At 40.3% G+C, this 17,635-nt stretch overlaps 1 protein-coding gene across 1 annotated transcript; it reads right to left on the reverse strand.

Moving 5' to 3' along the window:
• Positions 1 to 1,311: 1,311 nt before the first annotated feature.
• LOC104161499 (transthyretin) lies at positions 1,312 to 9,125 on the reverse strand. Its single transcript, XM_009699961.1, has 4 exons — positions 8,946 to 9,125; positions 8,019 to 8,158; positions 3,484 to 3,619; positions 1,312 to 1,586 (listed from the first exon to the last, which is right to left on the reverse strand). The coding sequence occupies exons 1-4, from the start codon at positions 9,012 to 9,014 to the stop codon at positions 1,479 to 1,481; spliced, it is 453 nt and encodes a 150-aa protein (XP_009698263.1). The 5' UTR covers positions 9,015 to 9,125; the 3' UTR covers positions 1,312 to 1,478.
• Between the last annotated feature and the right edge of the window lie 8,510 nt (positions 9,126 to 17,635).

Below are 17,635 nucleotides of genomic sequence, written 5' to 3' on the forward strand. Positions count from 1 at the left end.
TTCTTGAAATTAAACTTTGTCTTTCTGATCTTTGGTTAGACATGTGCATGTACACTCTCTTACTCGGTTTATCCTGTCATCAGATGACATCTGACTATGTGCAGAGTAGTTTTTTGGTTAGGATTTTTTTTTTAATGACTACACCTATATGGGCATGTTTATGTCCTATTGTGAGGGCTGGGCATAGCCCACTGCAAATCAAACCTACTGGTTTTCAAGCTCTGAATAGCAGGATCCCATGAAATCGGCATGCTTTAAGATGGGTGCTGTTTTGAAACTATTTGCACTGCTTACAAGAGTTGTGTAACTGGTAGTGTCCTGAAATTGGGGAAAAAAGTAACCAAATAGTGAAACGTTAAAGGGAAGCTTTTGTAACTTGTGAATTCACTTGGTACGCAGTCATGCCAGCAGGCTCTGGGTGTGGAGATAAACTCCAAGGTCAGTGGCAGAGGAGTGCTGATGGTTTCTGAATGGCATGATTTCAGTAACTATCTCTGTAAGTTCTGTAATCCCGTTAAAAAAAACAATTTCTCTGCTTCAGGATATTTTAAATACAACAGGCCATCAGTCTACAGAAATCCATGCTAAAGCCCTCAAAGTCTTTGGTCAGTTAATCAACAACATTATTTGAATCACAGTCATTCTACAACTTACCTTTTCCTGTTTCTAAAAATATGAAGAGAATATTAAGATGATGCATTGATTTTAGGACTTTTTAAAATGATAGCTAGAGATTTGACTTACTGGAGATTTAATTGGATGCACCTGAATACAGTAGCCAGCTGAATTAAAGACCAAAGTTGTTAAAAATGGTGTGAATTGAAATTGCTTCAGAACTTCCTAGATTGATTGAGCAGCAAACTTTCCTCTTGAAACGGCGAAGTGTTGAGGTTTACCTGAAGTTTTAAGTAAAGGTACACAGATTTTAACTCTTTGAGCTCTCTGGATGTATATATATTTCAATAGTATTCCTGCATTGTTTGTTCTGCTGCTAGGTATTCAGAATTTCTCCTATTTACCCTGTGACCTAGTTAATAGTGGGACTGTCTCTTCTGTGTGTAAACTATGAGTAGCATGGATGACTTTCTTATTTTGAGCCAGTGTATTTGGTCAAATTTTTTAAGGTAGCGCAACTCTATAACTTTCTTATTTTGAGCCAATGTGTTTGGTGAGAATTTTTTAAGGCAGTGGAGGAAGATAACAGAACCAAATCAAGTGCCATGCCATACATGTTTTTCAGATGTCCTTTGCTCTTGAACACAAATCATGACACCTTAGAACACAATAAAACTTCACCAATAGAATCAAAACTGTTTTAAAGAAGTAACATTTTATTGACTTGTCTGAAGTTTGCCAGGTTACAAAATGGAAAAACACCTAATGTAGCAAAAAGTTATGCATTAGCAGTAGGAAAAACCTTCCTCCTAAAAGCCTACAATAGTTCTAGCAGAGGGTCTTTCTGTAACGACCGTATATGTTTATTCCTGGGGATCACTGACAACAGCAGTGGTTGAATAAGAGAAAGGACTGAGGAGAGCGGCAATGGTGTAGTGGCGGTGGCCGGAATCATTAGCAGTGAACACCACCTGGAAAAGAGAAAACTTGTGATCACGATGAACAACGTACATTCAACATTACCTTATTAAGAATTAGGAAGCACGCTCCATTTCCTCTGCAGAATACTTTGCCAGTTCTGTCCAGTCAATGATTTTACCCTTCTGAAGGGTAATGCTCCCCGTTACTTTGTGATGCTTCCTGAAGACTGAGAAATTTGTGAGGTTTGGACTGAGGTCACCAGCCACAGTGAAGCTGGATGGAGATGCCTACACCTGAGTCGGGCAAACTAGTTTGTGATGTGGAATGGGAGGGTGAGGGCAGGTATCTCAAATGACCAATAAGACAGACAGGGAGGTGAAATCTCATCTAGTGAACCTAAATATGACCACTGTGTGAGGTGTCCAAGCGAGGCAGGCAGCTGGAGCCCAAAGCTGCTGTCTGTACTTCAGTGCCTCCTGTTTTTAGCACAGCTGGTGATGGGTCAGTTCTTGCATTGAGAGCTGAGTGGCTAGACTTGCCAGAACAAGGAGAGACCCTTGTCCTAAGAGAATTCAAATTTGCTGCTCTCCAAATCAGTCCCTGGAACTTGGGACACCCAGTTGCCAGGAAAGTGTCATCACCTGGGTTAAGCTCCCTCTTCCTTTGGCTCTCCTTAGCCTAACATTTGATCTGCTTTCTGAACCATGACGCACTTTCTACAAGAGGACTAGAGAGTTCCCTCCTACACCCTGGTCCTGCCAAAGTCTAAGCCGCTGGGACATGAGGACTGTGGGCTTCAGTTACCTTGTACACAGAGAGTCGTTGCACTCTGCCCACTTCCCAGGGCAATTTGTTGACCTGTAGGCTGTTACATCAAAGGAAAGCTTCTTCAACAGCCCAGGGGAACAGTCTCAACCAGGTGCTTTTAAGCACCTTTTGAGGTGAAGCCCTTCCGTAGGCCCCAGCAACTTTCAGACATCCAAATGTTTAGGGAATATTTTTCAGGATTGTTTATTAGACCTAAATGACCCAAGCTGCACCTTTTACTTTTATGGACCTGGGCCTCAGTCATTTGTTTTAGTCTTCTACAGAGCTTCATAAACTTGTGGTTTAAAATGTTCTACAACGCAACCGGTAGCCATTCCAGACTACTTAATTTGGGGAAACTTAAATTTAATGACAGATTAAGCCTGAAGAATTTAAACAAGATTTTTGGAAGTGCTAAGTAAATGTAGTAGAAATAGAGCACACAATAAAACAGCGTAGGATTGAAAGCTAAGGGAGGCACAAGACATGATTACATTGCTGGCCTGATTATGAAATTCAAGTATCACTGAAACAGCCAACATTTCCTTTCCCACTATGGTTATTTCTTTATATTTTTATGTCTTTTTTTTTTTTCTATTGCATATTTCAGTACTGAGCATAATTTTTTTTTAAAAAAAGAGACATCAGAAAGAATTGTTTTTTCCTGTAATTACAGGTCATACTAGTATTCAGGGATTTTCAGATGACTGATATGGGGGAAATACCTCTGATCAAAGAATAGCTTATTTCCTATAAAATTAGGGTTTCCAAATCCTTGTATTCCTTCAGCAACAATAAAAGCAGTCTTTTTTTTCCTTTTTTTTCTTTTCCTTGTTTGTTTTTTAAACACTGTGTACTTTTGAATAACTTAGCTCTTTTTGAACAAAGGTCCCTACTGGTCTGAATGGGTGAATGGGCACAGCTCCACTTTGGAAGAGCTGTGCCAGTATTTGCAGGGAAGTTGGCTACTTCCTTTGGCTTAGCTGGCTATATACTGCCTTTATTTGCCCAATGTTATGTGACAGTGGACCATTTCACTGAATGGTGCTGCTCCTTCAGTATTAAAGGACTGTATTTGTTCTTTCCAGGTGATGCCACTACACAGTATATAGGTTATTAGGTATATTTGCAAATACTTACATCAGCGTATTCATGGAATGGAGAAAGCCCAAGTCCCTTCCAGTAAGAGCTGGTGTCAAACTCAACCCTGTATATTCCTTCTACAAACTGTTCTTCTGTTGTGAGCTCATGGATCTCCCCATACTCTGTGGTTTTCCTGTAGTGGTAAAATAGCTACATAAATATTTTATGCTGTCATTTAAATGCTAAATAGAAACAGTTGATGTGGAATATTAAATAGAAGAGGTGTTGCACAGCCAGATTCTACATTGAATGGTTTCTATTTATCTAAAATAATTCCCTCCTCCTATGTAGTGTATGTTTCCATATTGCAGAGCCTGTCCTTGCTACCAACACATCTATATACATCACAAATCAAAGCTGGCTGGCTTTTCTGGTTATTTCTGTTGCTACGGCAAGAATTATAGTTAAGACTCCTCCTTTAATATCATGTTTAACTTGTACCAAGTGCCCTCTGGAACCAAATGTTAGTGGCTTAGGAGAACGGTTGTCATGATGAAAGTCAAGATGCCAAATGTCAAATTATAATTAAAGAGAGAAGAAAGATTTTAGTGGAATAATTTTCTTCTCTAGTTATTAGCACCGAGGCTATAGGTTTTACCCCTATACATTGATGTGGTTTTCTGTGACCCTGAGTGGTAGTATCTTGGAAAAGCAATTCAGCATCACAAGATTTTATTAATCTGAATTACAATGCCTTGGTCAAAGAGCAGGGGCCTCTTCCACTGGGTGCCATATAAATGAGCAATAGGAATTCCCAGCTCAGATAGATTATGTACTCGGCTCCTAACAAAAAACTGAGTGAATGAAGTCCAGAAACAAGACAATATAGCTGGCATTGCACCCTATTTGTTAGAAAAAAAGCAAGCTTTATATGACAGCTATTCCAATATTTACATAGAACCTAAATCCCATTTATCTCTTTTCCCTCCTTTTATTTCTGATTTTTTTAATCATTTTTTTTTCCTGCTTCACTTCTGCTAGCACTTCATAACAACATGCTGTAGTTGAAGACAAAATGAAGAAATCCTTGACTTGAAGAACTAGTGGAACTTTCCCGTATTGTGGCAAGGAGTAACTGTCTAGACAGAAAACAGAAAAGCTGGAGGAGGAAGAGAGGGAGGGGAGAAAGTAGTGACATGCTGCTTGTCAGAGACAGCATCAGTTGTGCTATTGCAGCTTTTCTTTCCCAGCTGCTGCCTCCTCCTTCATCTTATTTGTCATCTTTGGTTTATGGTGGTGAATGAAAACAGTCTGAATGATAGAGCTGTTGCTTAAATTAAGAAGTAGCAGGATTGAAAAACTCATGCTAATTTTCAGGTTTCCTTCTATTTCGAGTTTAGCACTTTGAAGACTGAGAAAAGTCTCACTGGTCCATTATAAGTGAAATCAACTGTATCCAGGACAGACCAAACCTGCAGAGAGTCCAAGCCCTATTTGAAACATGGGTCACAGGCAATTTGTGACGTGTACACATCTAGGTTTTTTGGGTTTAATTCGTACTTCCTGACTTAACCTATATTGCCTTAATAAAAGGCAATAGGTAAAGGGAGGAAGAATTCATTGGTGAAACATCTGCTTACAAGTTGGATAGTCTAGACACAAATCAATTAAAAGGAAAAATGGTTTGTTCAAGTCAACAAATAAGTTTTAGTTTGAGGAAAGTGTGGATGCAGCTTGAATTGTGCTTTCCCTAATAGGGGCTGACCGAGAGCTGCAGATGTTAACCATCCAGAACAGCTGGGAAACTGGAAACAAGAGTTCACTTGAAGACTCTCACACACTACCAGGAATTAATGGCACTTTCTTAATTTTAGTTGTTAGGTGGCAGCCATTCAATGCAAGTGGCCTCAGAAGCAAACCCTTCAGCAGTACTGCTGCCTTGACAGCCAACAGGACAGTGTGCAATTCAGGGCCTGGATGGGATTAGCGCAAGGCAGAGGATGCCCTGCGTTCAGCCCTGGTAGCAAAATGCTACGAGTGATTCCTTCTAAACAGCACTTGTATTTCTGTCTGAGTGGGGGAATAAATATATAGTATGGATGCTTATTCCCAATAGGACGCGGACTGCCAGCATCTGCTTAAGATGGACAGTTAAGTTAATAAAGCTGTGTTTTCTAGCAAAAATTTTGCAAACCACTGGTAAGGTTACTATGGCTCCAGCCTAAACTGCGATCCTGATCCTCTTTTTTCACTGTCTGGACCTTAGTTGTATGTTGTGATCAGGTTAAATCTACACTGTCTGTGCAATGATGTTCATGCACTCTTGGGACACATGCTGCACTGAGATAAACTTTGCTCTCAGATGTAGAGTGCTGAGGAAATATTTGCTCTATTTGGTGAATGCAACTCTTGAACTATGTGATAAGACCTAGATTTCCAAAAGCATATGAGGAGTGAGAAGGTCAAAGCTAGCCATACAAGGAGTTCATACAGAACCCAAATCATGTGTTTCCCAGGTCTCTGTGCCCTAAAGCTTTCCTCAGAGTGCTCCTCAGTTCGATTTATCTCTTCTTGCATATTTTTTGCTAGATTAATTTTGAAATAAGCCTCTTAATAAAGTCAGCTATTGGTATGCTAACTTCTGCCCTGCCTTTTAAATACTGTTACTCCAAATTCACCAGTTGCTAGGTGCATTTGCTTAATTCCCTAAAATGTGCTAGCAAAGTAAAAACAAACAAACAAAAAGGTAAAAAAAAAACTTTTATAGATGTTTCTATGAAATGTAACTTTTCCATATGCATCTGCTAGGTACTGTAACTTCAAAATATTTTTAACCTGACAGGAGTAGTTATAGATTGTATTCTTTGATTGCATTCAGATTTTTATTTGGTTTAACACAGAGAAACTTTGGTTTTCACAAAAGAAAAAAAATTAAAATCACATGTGAAAACCAGTTCAAATAAGTGTCATCAGCTAAAGTCAAAGGTATTGCTGAAAGCAGCCTTGGTTAAGGTGCAAGTTGAGGAAAAGGTCAAAATCTTTACCTGCAATAAAAATTGTGATTTAATGTTCCTCCACTGCTTCCCCTGGCAAAATGGTTCTCACTTGTCTAGAGTTAATCTTCTCAATTTATATTTAAGAAGAAGTGATTTGATTTTCTCAGGGGTGTTCTGACCCAAAATGTCAACAGATGTTGGCTAAGATTTGTCTCCTTGGGCTTGCTGAGGGCAGCATTGCAAACTGAACAAGGAAACACTATTATGCCCCAAAAATGAGGGCAGTTAACACTGATGTTGCTTTTATCTTATTTCTCTGTAAATTGTATTTGGTATTACATGTTCGAGAGCACTTGATGAAACATTTGGAATAATCTGGGTTTCCTAATAATGGCAGAAATACTCACTAAAGACAAGACATTATCCTTGTTTCTGCTTTCCTTGAAAATAACGTGTCATTTTTTCATGGGGTCTGTCTGTTTGTTAGCGTATATAAATCCATTCTCAGAGTCCTTTGTTCCTAGATTAACACTCAGCATTTGGGAGTGGAGGTATTTGATTCTCCTTCAATCTCCTAACCTTTCTTGTTCCTTTTCAATGGGGAAAAGTATTTTTTGTATTGAGTTTTATAAAAAGAAACTCTTCAGATGGAGAGAAAGGTACCTCTCTCCTTGTAGTCTTCTCTGTTTTTCTCTGCAGCTTTTATGTAAATTGTGCTATAAAAATCCTAGTAAAAGACAGTTGGATGCTCTGCTCCATGCTTGTTACTAGAGATTTCTCTTGACTTATTTAAAAATCTGAGTAAATGAGTTGTTACCATGAAACTTAAATGCCTGAATACCTCACCTATTTGAATTTTAGTAAACTGTATTCCTCCGTTACCCATACTTTTCCCACAGACTGAAGATAACAGTAGCATTGCCTGCCCCTCAGTGATGTTCTGAGGATGCTTTGTAAGCATTAAGCTGCCATTCTAGCAAGAGCCATGCAGATCTACAGAAATGACCACAAACAAATGCTGAGATTATGCTTCTGTGTTGTGTTACAGCGGGACTCTTTAAAACTTTCTGGTCAAGGTGTTTCTTCCAACCAGTACATTTGTTACACAGGAGAAGACGACTAATGCACTTATTATTTGCATGTGTACAGACAAAGCTTACAGAGAGGATTTTGTCTGTGACTGCTGCAAACAAAACTCTATATCCATTGCATAGGAAGATAGTAGGTTAGTCTGGATTACCTACAAAATTCTGGTAAATAGGCTTTTAATGTGTTTTGTATTGTTTTGTTTTTCTTTTTATAGAAAAGAAAGGTAGTACTGAAGCTAGGAGAAAAAAAACAATCATTAAACCTTTTCCCTTACAAAGATAAGATGAGCATCTCAACATATTTTTGCAATTAGCATGTATTTCAGTCATGGATAAGTTCCACTTGAATCTGATGGATTTTAGACCAGAATTCACGTGCTGATAACAGTGATAGCGTGACAAGTGCTAGAAAACATACTGGTTTTTTGATCAGAGCTCCGTATCCTTTATTTCTCAATTGTTTGCCCGAGGGACCTTGAAAATGGCTCCATCAGACCACATAACTTACCCAGTAGCAAAGTCCTGCCAGCTTCCATCTGCAGCCTTTTTAAAGACTTTAACAGCTACGTTAGCTGCAGGACTTCCTCTGACTGCATCCAGCACTTTCACCATGAGAGGGCATTTGGAATCAACAGAGCCATGGGAGACCTTGGGGGAAAGCAGGAGAGGTTGTAGAGGAGCTGTTCACCAGCCCTGCAAAAACTTTCTTTCAAAGAAAAGATGGATTCTTATTGCAGAATTAACCCTGACTTAAAAGCAAGTTCTTTGCCAAATGGTATTCAAAGCTAGTTCGTAAAAGTCTGTTTCTTAAAGCAGAGTAGCTTACAGCTTTATACTGATAACTTTATTACACACACACACACAAACAGAATCCTTGATAAATATTTAGAGTTGCATACGGCCCTGGCAAAATGTTATAAAATATACCTTTTTAATGAAGTCACAAATAGGAAAACAGTAGATTATTGTGAGTGCACGCGGAGTTTGTTAGCCTAGGAAACCAGCAAGGAAATACTTATGACATTCCTAGAGCTGAAAGAGTATTTGTTTCTTAAGCTTCATTATAATCCTTAGTCACACTTCAAAAGTATTTTTTTTTTTGGTGCTTTAGAGAAGCACTTGATTGGTGAAGAAGTTAAAGCTATCTCTATATTGAAGATAAGGGACGTGAGTCACGAACTGACAGAAACAGACCGAAATAAAAGGTCACACCTCCTAGATCTTTGACCCTTTCACAATATCCTAAAATAGATGGGTAAATGGCAAAAAAGAAGTTTTAAGAATTCTGAAGAAGTTACTTAAAAAATGGTAGTAAAATAACACTCCAGCAAAGCCTAATGGTTACAGAATTTCATGGATGAGGGGGGTGCTAGTCATCTAGAAAATCTAGATTATCATTCTTGTAATGACTGAGTTTGAATAAAAAGAGACTCACCAGTGGTGCAGCTTCAGAGAAAAATACCAGTCCAGCTAAGAAAACAAAGAGCACAGAGTGAAAAGCCATTCTGTTTGCTGTTAGTGAGCCTTGGTGCCAGCAGCTAGGAACTGAGGGGATTTGGGGTTTTATAGCCAATCCGACAACAAAACAGGCTGCTTATTGGGTGCCCATATGACTCCAAATCTGCTGATTCTGATTATTTGCTTAGTAAACGGTCCAATCCTAGAGTCAGTCCATGAATAGCACTGCCATCGCAGTCAATGGAAGGACTGCAGGATCACTAGAGCAAAGAGAATAAGTAATGGACACAAACATGACCCTTGCCTGGGGAGATTGGACTCGTAGAAAGCCCTCCACAAAATAATGCAAATGACCTTTGGTTGCCCAGAAATCCAACCAGTTCTAGGAGATCTTCTTTACCTTGCCCTCAGGTTGTGCACGATAATGCCCCAATGCTTTTTGTGTGCCTGCTCCATGTTTCTTCTCGATGTATTCAGTGCTTTCTGAAGACCAGTTCCAACATATAAATGCAGACTCGGTATATGACTGATGGTGTTTGTTCGTTGTCTGGCTCAAGCAGTGCTAACGATCCATGCTGGGAGACAGATTCCCAAGCAGTTCTCCTGCTTATTGAAAAGGAGCAATGTTTCTTTTTGAAACCTAATTTAGATAGGATCTGACAACATCTGCCTCTCACCAGAACTTCCTAAGGATTCATCTTGCCTAATCTTCAGGTAGACATTGAGGTTTCCTCTTAGTTACTGGGGAGAGACCTGCAGAGATCTGTCCCCTTGGGAAGATAAAGGTCTCAGAAAAGTGAAATGAGTCCTCTCTTGCTCCATGTACCCCAGAAGGAGCCAAGGCAACTAGCACAGACTGGTGGCTTATGTTAACATCTAGCTAACGTTCCAGTTGCCAAACTCTTACTATGCTGGCAATATTATTGTTATGCTCTGAAATGTATGTTTAGGGGAGAGATTTTTCAGGGGTGAACTCAACCCCTGCCTAAGTTGGGAGAAGATGTCAACTGGGGGAGTAGGCATGGTGTAGCCTGTGCTAGTTGAGAGGCAAAGAAACAGCCCTGTTTGGCATTTCCTTCTCCCCATGTCCTAAACAACCCTGAGTCTACAATTCTCTTCTCAGGAGCTGGCACACTTTGTTTTTACAGATTTCACAGTATTCTAACAAAAAGCAATTTTGCCTCTTAACTTGAATAGGATTATGATGAAGGTCTTAGAAGTCATGGACGGTATTTTCCAGTGGCTTTCATGCCTTCAGGCTGCTTTATGCAGTTATTCTCTTTAGGCAAAGTTGGTTTTTTGAGAAAAATCTATATTACAGTAATCTCCTGAACTGGGATCGAGGTGCCCTTTGTACTTACCGCAAAGCAGGGTGATACGTAGGTAGCATTCTGCACTCGCTTTGCATGCACGTAAAAGTCAATGCAAGGTGCCCAGCAGTAAGAAATCACACTGCAATCTAGTGCTTGGGGGTTGTATTCAGATCTTGGAAAAGTAAATACTGCTCTTAGATCTGTGCATTGACACTTCATTATTTTGCTGTCATTGTTTGTAAATATTTCTCTGAAGCAGTAAAGCTTTGTATGTCAGGAAGAGAAATTATTTGTATTCTAGTGCAAGTAAGCTGTCCTGTCATTTGATGTCAGCTGTTCTGCAGGGAAATAATGCCAAGGAACTAATGACATTGGCACCTGTCTGCATGTGAAATTGCTCTCCTATAGGAGAATGACTTCAAAAAATAATTATTTTTCCTAGGTTTTCCTGCAAGGTAGTGGTTTCTGAAAAATCAGGTCTACAGGGACAGTACATTTCAGCTGTTCATATTATCTATTACTTTCCTCTTTTATAACATTGACCTTTTGGCAGCTGTTTTTTTAAGTGAGTAAGAGCATAGAAAATTCTAACCCCAAACATGAATTTTTTTTCTTCTCCTTCATTTGACTTTTTTTTAAACTCTCGCCATCCCATACATAGCCTAGATAGGGATCCTTTGACTATTAGCAGGTGCACCATTCTGAAGGGAAATTAGACTTTGTGTGTTTGTGAATCTCCATTCACACATTTTGCAGATAACTAGATTATTTCTGTAGTTTCTAAGATATAAGTGGACTTAGTGAGAAGGTTAAAAAAAAAGTCTTTATTATTTCTCTGATCTGGAAGGTCATGGAACATCTAGAATATATACGGAATTCTATTAAAATCCCATGTGAACCTAATTTAAAATTACTATAGCCTAGTGAAACCAATGCAAGGTAGATCTTCCTCCTTCCGTTGTCAGCCTTAACCTATGAGCACAATATGCTATTGCTTTCCACAAAATGTATGGGAGGGGTCAGGAATTTGGAACAGCTGGCTGAGAAGAATGATTTGCCCTTGGTGGAGGATCAAAACGTGATTGTGGGAGGGAAAAGGAGAAAGAGGATGGGTAACTGCTGAGCATCCAACAAGTGCTGATTGACTGTTGTCTGTTTATTGTTGTTAAACCTTTTCTCTGCAATGAGAGTCTGGAGCTTATCAAATGAATAACTTATCCCAGATAAAAAAATACGGGAATGTGAAATGACAAGGGGCTGAGCACTGAGGAGTAAGTGGGGCTGGGAAGCTCCAGGCCTTCTGAAGGAGTAGGGAAGCTGCCATGAAGAGCAGGAAACAGGGCAGCTCCCCGAGACTGCTCGCAGGATGCGTGCCACAAGGAAAGTGGTGCAACACAGAACCTTAACACAGAGCAATAGCATAAAAGTCCTACTGTAAGAAAAAACGGTCACTGAAAACTCCCCAGAAAAAGGTATTTAGGAATCCTGGTGTGCAAGAAATGGTGGGGTTACATAGCTAATACAGAGATAGCATAAGGCTATTTGGGGTCTAGGGGACACACAGAGCACCAAAGAAGGGGTGATCACCCAGTGTACAGGGTGATTACAGGGCCAGAGAAGAGGATGGCAAAGAGTCCCTGGTGTGCACAGTAACTTATGTGCTTATGGAAGCCAAGTATGAGACCCCCAGTTATGGAAAAATGTAGATAATCCTGAAATATGTGAATACTTTAGGGCTTATCTGAATTCCAAATCAGTTAAAGTTCATCTCTGAAGAATTCGAATTAATGCCTATTTTTAATGAAAGCATGTTCCCTGCTTGGAAGCATTACAGTGTTCAGGTCAAGAACAAACATGTCCTGCTAATACTCTGGTTTGTGTCAAGGATTTTTCCAACCGGGCTACAGTATTTTTCTCTCTCTTCCATGTAGTCTCACACACTTATGCTTGTTTTACATAGATAGGCTCCTTATTCTCTGCTCCATTCCCTTCTATTTGATTTTATTTAGAAAGCCAACTGATTCTACAGGACAAAATGCACAGACAGGCTGGAATATCTGACTTTGACCATAAAAACCTGTAAGCTTCTCCTGTGACATTGCAGTGAAAGGGGCTGACAGACAGTAAGCCATGCAGTAATCTGGATAGATTTCCCTAGCACTTTCCAAAGAATTAATGAATTCTTGAGCTCTGAAAAAATCCTTTCTATAGTAGAGAGACCTGAACGTGACACCTCCTTTCACTTTTCTGGAGTACCATTCCATAAGGACTTATAGGAAAAGACCTGTGATTTACTGCTCGAAGAATTTTACCTGAATTTTCTGAACTAGAGTCAAGAACTCTTTGAATTTTAGTCCAGGTGCCTACCAGCTGAGTTGCTGTGGCAGAGCTCTGGCACATCACTGAGTGCTCAGTGCAGTAACTGCTGAAGCCAGTGAGAGATTTTCTGTTGGTTTCACTATTTGCTAATTATGCAACATTCCCTTTCTCTGCAAAGCCAGGGATAATACTTTTCTAATTAAAAATGTGCTCAGGGAGGTTCATGTTTGAGCTTGAATTTTGATTTTTAAAGAATTGCATTAAAAAATAGTGGCATTGCGGGTGTGTGTGGTGTGTGCATGTTTGTCAGCCTGCTGCCCATTTTGATTTTCTAGAAGGAGTATGTCTGTATTTAGAGTTTCAATGATTATTCTCAGATTTCTTTGTTCATAGGACTAACACAGGCTATTTTGATGGGAAGTAAGGAATCACTACTGATTTTAAACAGAGAAATAAGAAAATCATCCTTATCTTGTATCCTATATCAAATCCAGTTAATTTGAAAATGAGGAAGTGCATGCTGTTAACAAACAATTTAGAAGACAGATGGTTGGGTTGAGCTTCAGGTTTGAAATCACAGTTTTTGATCTCTTCAAGGTTATGTCCAAAGAACATCATGGGACATAGCCCAAAGTCCAAAAAAAGAACCATCTAAATAGAAGATTGTTGCTTTGGGGCATTTGTAATGTATGAATTCACCTGGCACCTGCTCATCTCAGCAGGCTTTTGCTCTGAAGTGTTTAAACTCTAAGGTCACTGGGCACTGATCACTACGAGGTACTACTTCATTAGCTACCCCTATACTCCCTGTGATCCCTCTAAACCAAACTTCTGTTCTTCAACTTTAATATGTCTTCATGTCTACATACTAATCCATCAGTATGGACAAGTGATTGCAAAAAAAAAAAAAACCCAAATCAAGTCTACACAAAGCTAACTGAATAACCTTGCGCCAACTCTGATGGCTTAACCTTTCCTCTTGCTGAAAGATGCTTGGAACTTGCCAGGACATCAATGTTTTTAAAGGTTAATTTCTTTGTCAGCAAAATTATTAGATGGTTTAGGTTATGTATTTTTTTTTTGTCCCCTTCTTATAGTAAGAGGTACACATTAATCTACAACACGGTGCAAATGTTTCTGATAGCAAAAAACATTAACAGAGGCCACTATTTTCATAGGCTAGGCTCTTTTGGGTGTGTATGACCTTTTTTAAGGGAATCTCCATAAATTCTCAATTTATTCTCAGTGGACTACAGATGTCAAAAGAATAATTAGCTCAGGCATGACAATGAAACTCTTCCCTTAGCTATTACAACCATGAAAAAGATTCTGTAGGGTTAAATTATAATCTTTTCTTAGGTTATATATGTATTTGCTAAAGCTATTGCAGCTATGTACTTTGCTCAGCATCTTGCTGTTCAAGATTGTAAAATGCTGAGTCTAAGGCACTTTATTCTGGTACCTGAATCCAAATAGGTGTGTGGAAATGCCTGTTTTTCCAGCAGGCAGAGCCACCTGGGTAGTCTCTTCAAAAGCTTCTTCAAATTTGCACAGGGCCAAATTAGCCATTGGTTAATGGCTAATCATTCTGTAATGTCATCTAAATTACTCAATTCTTTCTTTAGTGGAGATCAACATACATAGATCACCACAGGGACTCATCTGGGTGCAGCTTGGATGTGAATTATCGCTGGATGCCCATGGGTGCCTTTACACTGCTGTGCGTCCTGGGCAGCCCAGCCCCTGCATCCCTCCTGCTGAGCTACCCCACCTTGGAACAAGGTCCCCATCTGCCCTGGAATAAAATCCACTGGGCATGCTGTTAGGGGGGAAGCTACCAAGTTACGGTGACAGTCACACATCTATGCCTTTCTTTTTATTAATTGAACCGGTGCCTGCTGCCTGCCAAAAGCTCTGAGGAAATGCTGTACTAATCATTTTATCTCATAAACAGTGTTCCTGTATCTACCGTGGCCTTCATTGAACTTTTACATCAGCTTTTAAGTACATTTACCAGTGTCACCGGTCTGGCAAAAATAAATGTGTACCTCATGAAAATGGATTTGATAGGAAACAACCTTGTATCTTTTGAGGGACAAAAAGAAAAAGATATCTCAAAAGGACAGGAACAGCGCAAGTTATGACCACTATGTATGATACAGTAATAACATTTGAATTTCCTTTTTTTGGTCTTTTTTGCTCTTGCTCAACTTTTAAGAACAAGAATAAAGTACACTACAACATTTCAAGGAGAAAAACTGTTGAAGAAGGACTAGGCACTTCTATGCTGCAGAACCAGCAAACAGTGTGACGCATAAGCAGAAGAAAAGAGTTAATAGCTATTGTAGACCAGCCACTCCTCTTAGACTAGCTTACCTGAGCCATAAACTGTTGTGGGTGTACTCATAGTAGATGTGAAAGCTAATTCTGTAGGCAAGGTAGGAAATAAGTGATGAAGGCATACTACAAAAACATATGAGTAGCTCTGAGATTCTTAATGCTTCTCACCACATTGCCAGGAAATCAAGCTAGCTTTGTACTACATGAGACAAAAATAACTTGTCCACTTTGAAATGCTGTGGGCTACATGAGTCAACAGGAGATTAACTGTCAGTCATGACTTGGTATATTGGAAGGGAAAATCTAGCTTGTGTATGTTTTCATATATGTAAATACAGAAACTCTCCAGTCTGCATTCTGTATGAAGTGCTGTCTGTGTTATACAATTGCAAACACAGATTGCTGCTTGAAATGGATGAACAAAGGCAATATGTGCATAGTTTTCCCTGATTAAGCCTCTGTGGTTATAACCCCCTTTACCTACTGCCAGCCAAGGTGGGAGACTGAATTCTAATCACGTAACAGGTACATGCTCAGGTTTATAGAGTACAAGCTTGTGAATAGTGCAGTGCAACACTTGCTGAGGATAAAAACAGAAGTTTCTTTGCTCACTATCTCTGAACTAGGTTCAGAACACTTCTTGTAGCACAAAAATAAAATATGTATCAGCTGAGGCTACAGCTTAGCTGTATGTATGGCTGTTGTGCCACTGTTCCAGGTCTACAATAGTACTGCGCTCTGGTGAGACCCCCCTGCAGTACTGCCTTCAGCTCTGGGGTCCTCAGCACAAGAAGGACATGGACCTGTTGGAGCGAGTCCAGAGGAGGGCACAGAGATGATCCGAGGGCTGGAGCACCTCTCCTGTGAAGACAGGCTGAGAGAGTTGGGGTTGTTCAGCCTGGAGAAGAGAAGGCTCTGGGGAGACCTTAGAGCAGCCTTCCAGTGTCTAAAGGGGCCGACAAGAAAGCTGGGGAGGGACTTGTTACAAGGGCAGGGAGTGATAGGACAAGGGGCAATGGTTTTAAACTAAAAGAGGGTAGATTCAGCCTAGATATAAGGAAGAAATTTTTTACAATGAGGGTAGTGAAACACTGGAACAGGCTGCCCAGAGAGGTGGTAGACACCCCATCCCTGGAAACATTCAAGGTTAGACTGGATGGGGCTCTGAGCAACCTGATCAAGCTGAAGATGTCCCTGCTCATTGCAAGGAGGTTGGACTAGATGGCCTTTAAAGGTCCCTTCCAACCCAAATCATTCTACAATTCTATACAATCACAGCTATTGTAAAATCTGCTTTTTGCAGTCAGGGTATGCATTTTATCCCTGCCCTGTATCTATGTATGTTCTTCCTGGGGAGCATATAGCTTCTCTTTTTTGGTCCACATAGTATATGGGCCCACCACATATACCATTGCTGAGAAACTGCTCAGTCACAGGACTGTTCAGGACTTGTTCTGCAACAAGGGATGCTTTATCAATAATAATGAAGCAGAGGTCTGTTGTGTGTTTAGGGCAAACTCAAACAGAACCACAACCACCCTATCCAGCAGATCCTCTATGTGTCATGCAGTATGTAGTGTCCATGGGGTGAAACAGTCGCTGGCTTACAGCAGCCAGTCAGATGTCTGCTATAGTTAGGAAAAAAGATGTATACCTGTAGTCAAGTCAGAGAGGTAGGAAGTTTGAGTTCCTGACTCCAACAGCTTGTTTTGCAAACCAGGAGTCCACATAGTGATTTTAAATATTGTGTAAAAAAAAAAACGACTGTGCAAGTGGAGTGATCCACAGTGCTGGATGAGCATGGAGCTATTGGGGAATTATTCCCACTGCTCATTGACATGGGATGTGGCGGTCTCAAGCAACTTTCTATGAAGGCTCATTTTCCTTGCTTGCAGCAATTCAAGCTAGTAGCAGAGCTGTCCAAAGGATCCCTTGATGCTGGATGTTTGTCCGCTGAAGGCTACATACCAATGACTTAACCTCAATATAAGCCCCACAGGTCTTTCATATTCAGGCAATTAGTCTAAACCCGTCTCCTTGCTTGGCTCTAAAATCTATAAATTCTATAATGCAGGTTATGCTGTAGAATATACCAGTAAAACATGCCTAGGTTTTGTTTTACCTTTTGGGATGTTTTTTCCTCCAGAGGCTGAGTTTGAGTTTTTCAAATCTCTGAGGAATTCAGTGTTGCTTGACTAAAGTAATGCAAGAAAACCTGCAGCCCTTATAGTATGAACTGTGATTGTTGTACTGGCCCTTCTAACAGCAGTTCCCAGACCAGAGCTCACGGACCACCCTTGCTCCTCATCACCCCAGTGATCGTGCAGAGCTGACCTGAGGGCTGCACGAAGCTTCCTGCCCGAAGGCATCTGCCAGGTAGTGCCCTCCCTCTTTGCAGGGCAGCACTTTGGTCCCTTCGCTACTGCACGATGCAGTGCACAGCATCCCGTGTCTTCCTGAAACTGCATCACAGCCCATAATATTGGAGCCACTGGAAACCAGCTTAGGGAAATATGTGCTGGTAAACTAAATTCGTTTAATCCCCTTCATCTCTGTGATTTTCCCCTCTAAGTGTGATTCAAAGGAATTTTAATCCCCTTTCATGCAGGCCAGAGAAGGCACCAAGGCTAGCAGCTTGTCCACACCTAGCAGAATAGTTACCACGCTTTATGTTCACATGCTGCCTTAACTAAGT

The sequence above is a fragment of the Cariama cristata genome, unplaced genomic scaffold (assembly GCF_000690535.1).
Source record: "Cariama cristata isolate BGI_N322 unplaced genomic scaffold, ASM69053v1 scaffold10595, whole genome shotgun sequence".
Classification (NCBI taxonomy): Eukaryota; Metazoa; Chordata; class Aves; order Cariamiformes; family Cariamidae; genus Cariama; species Cariama cristata.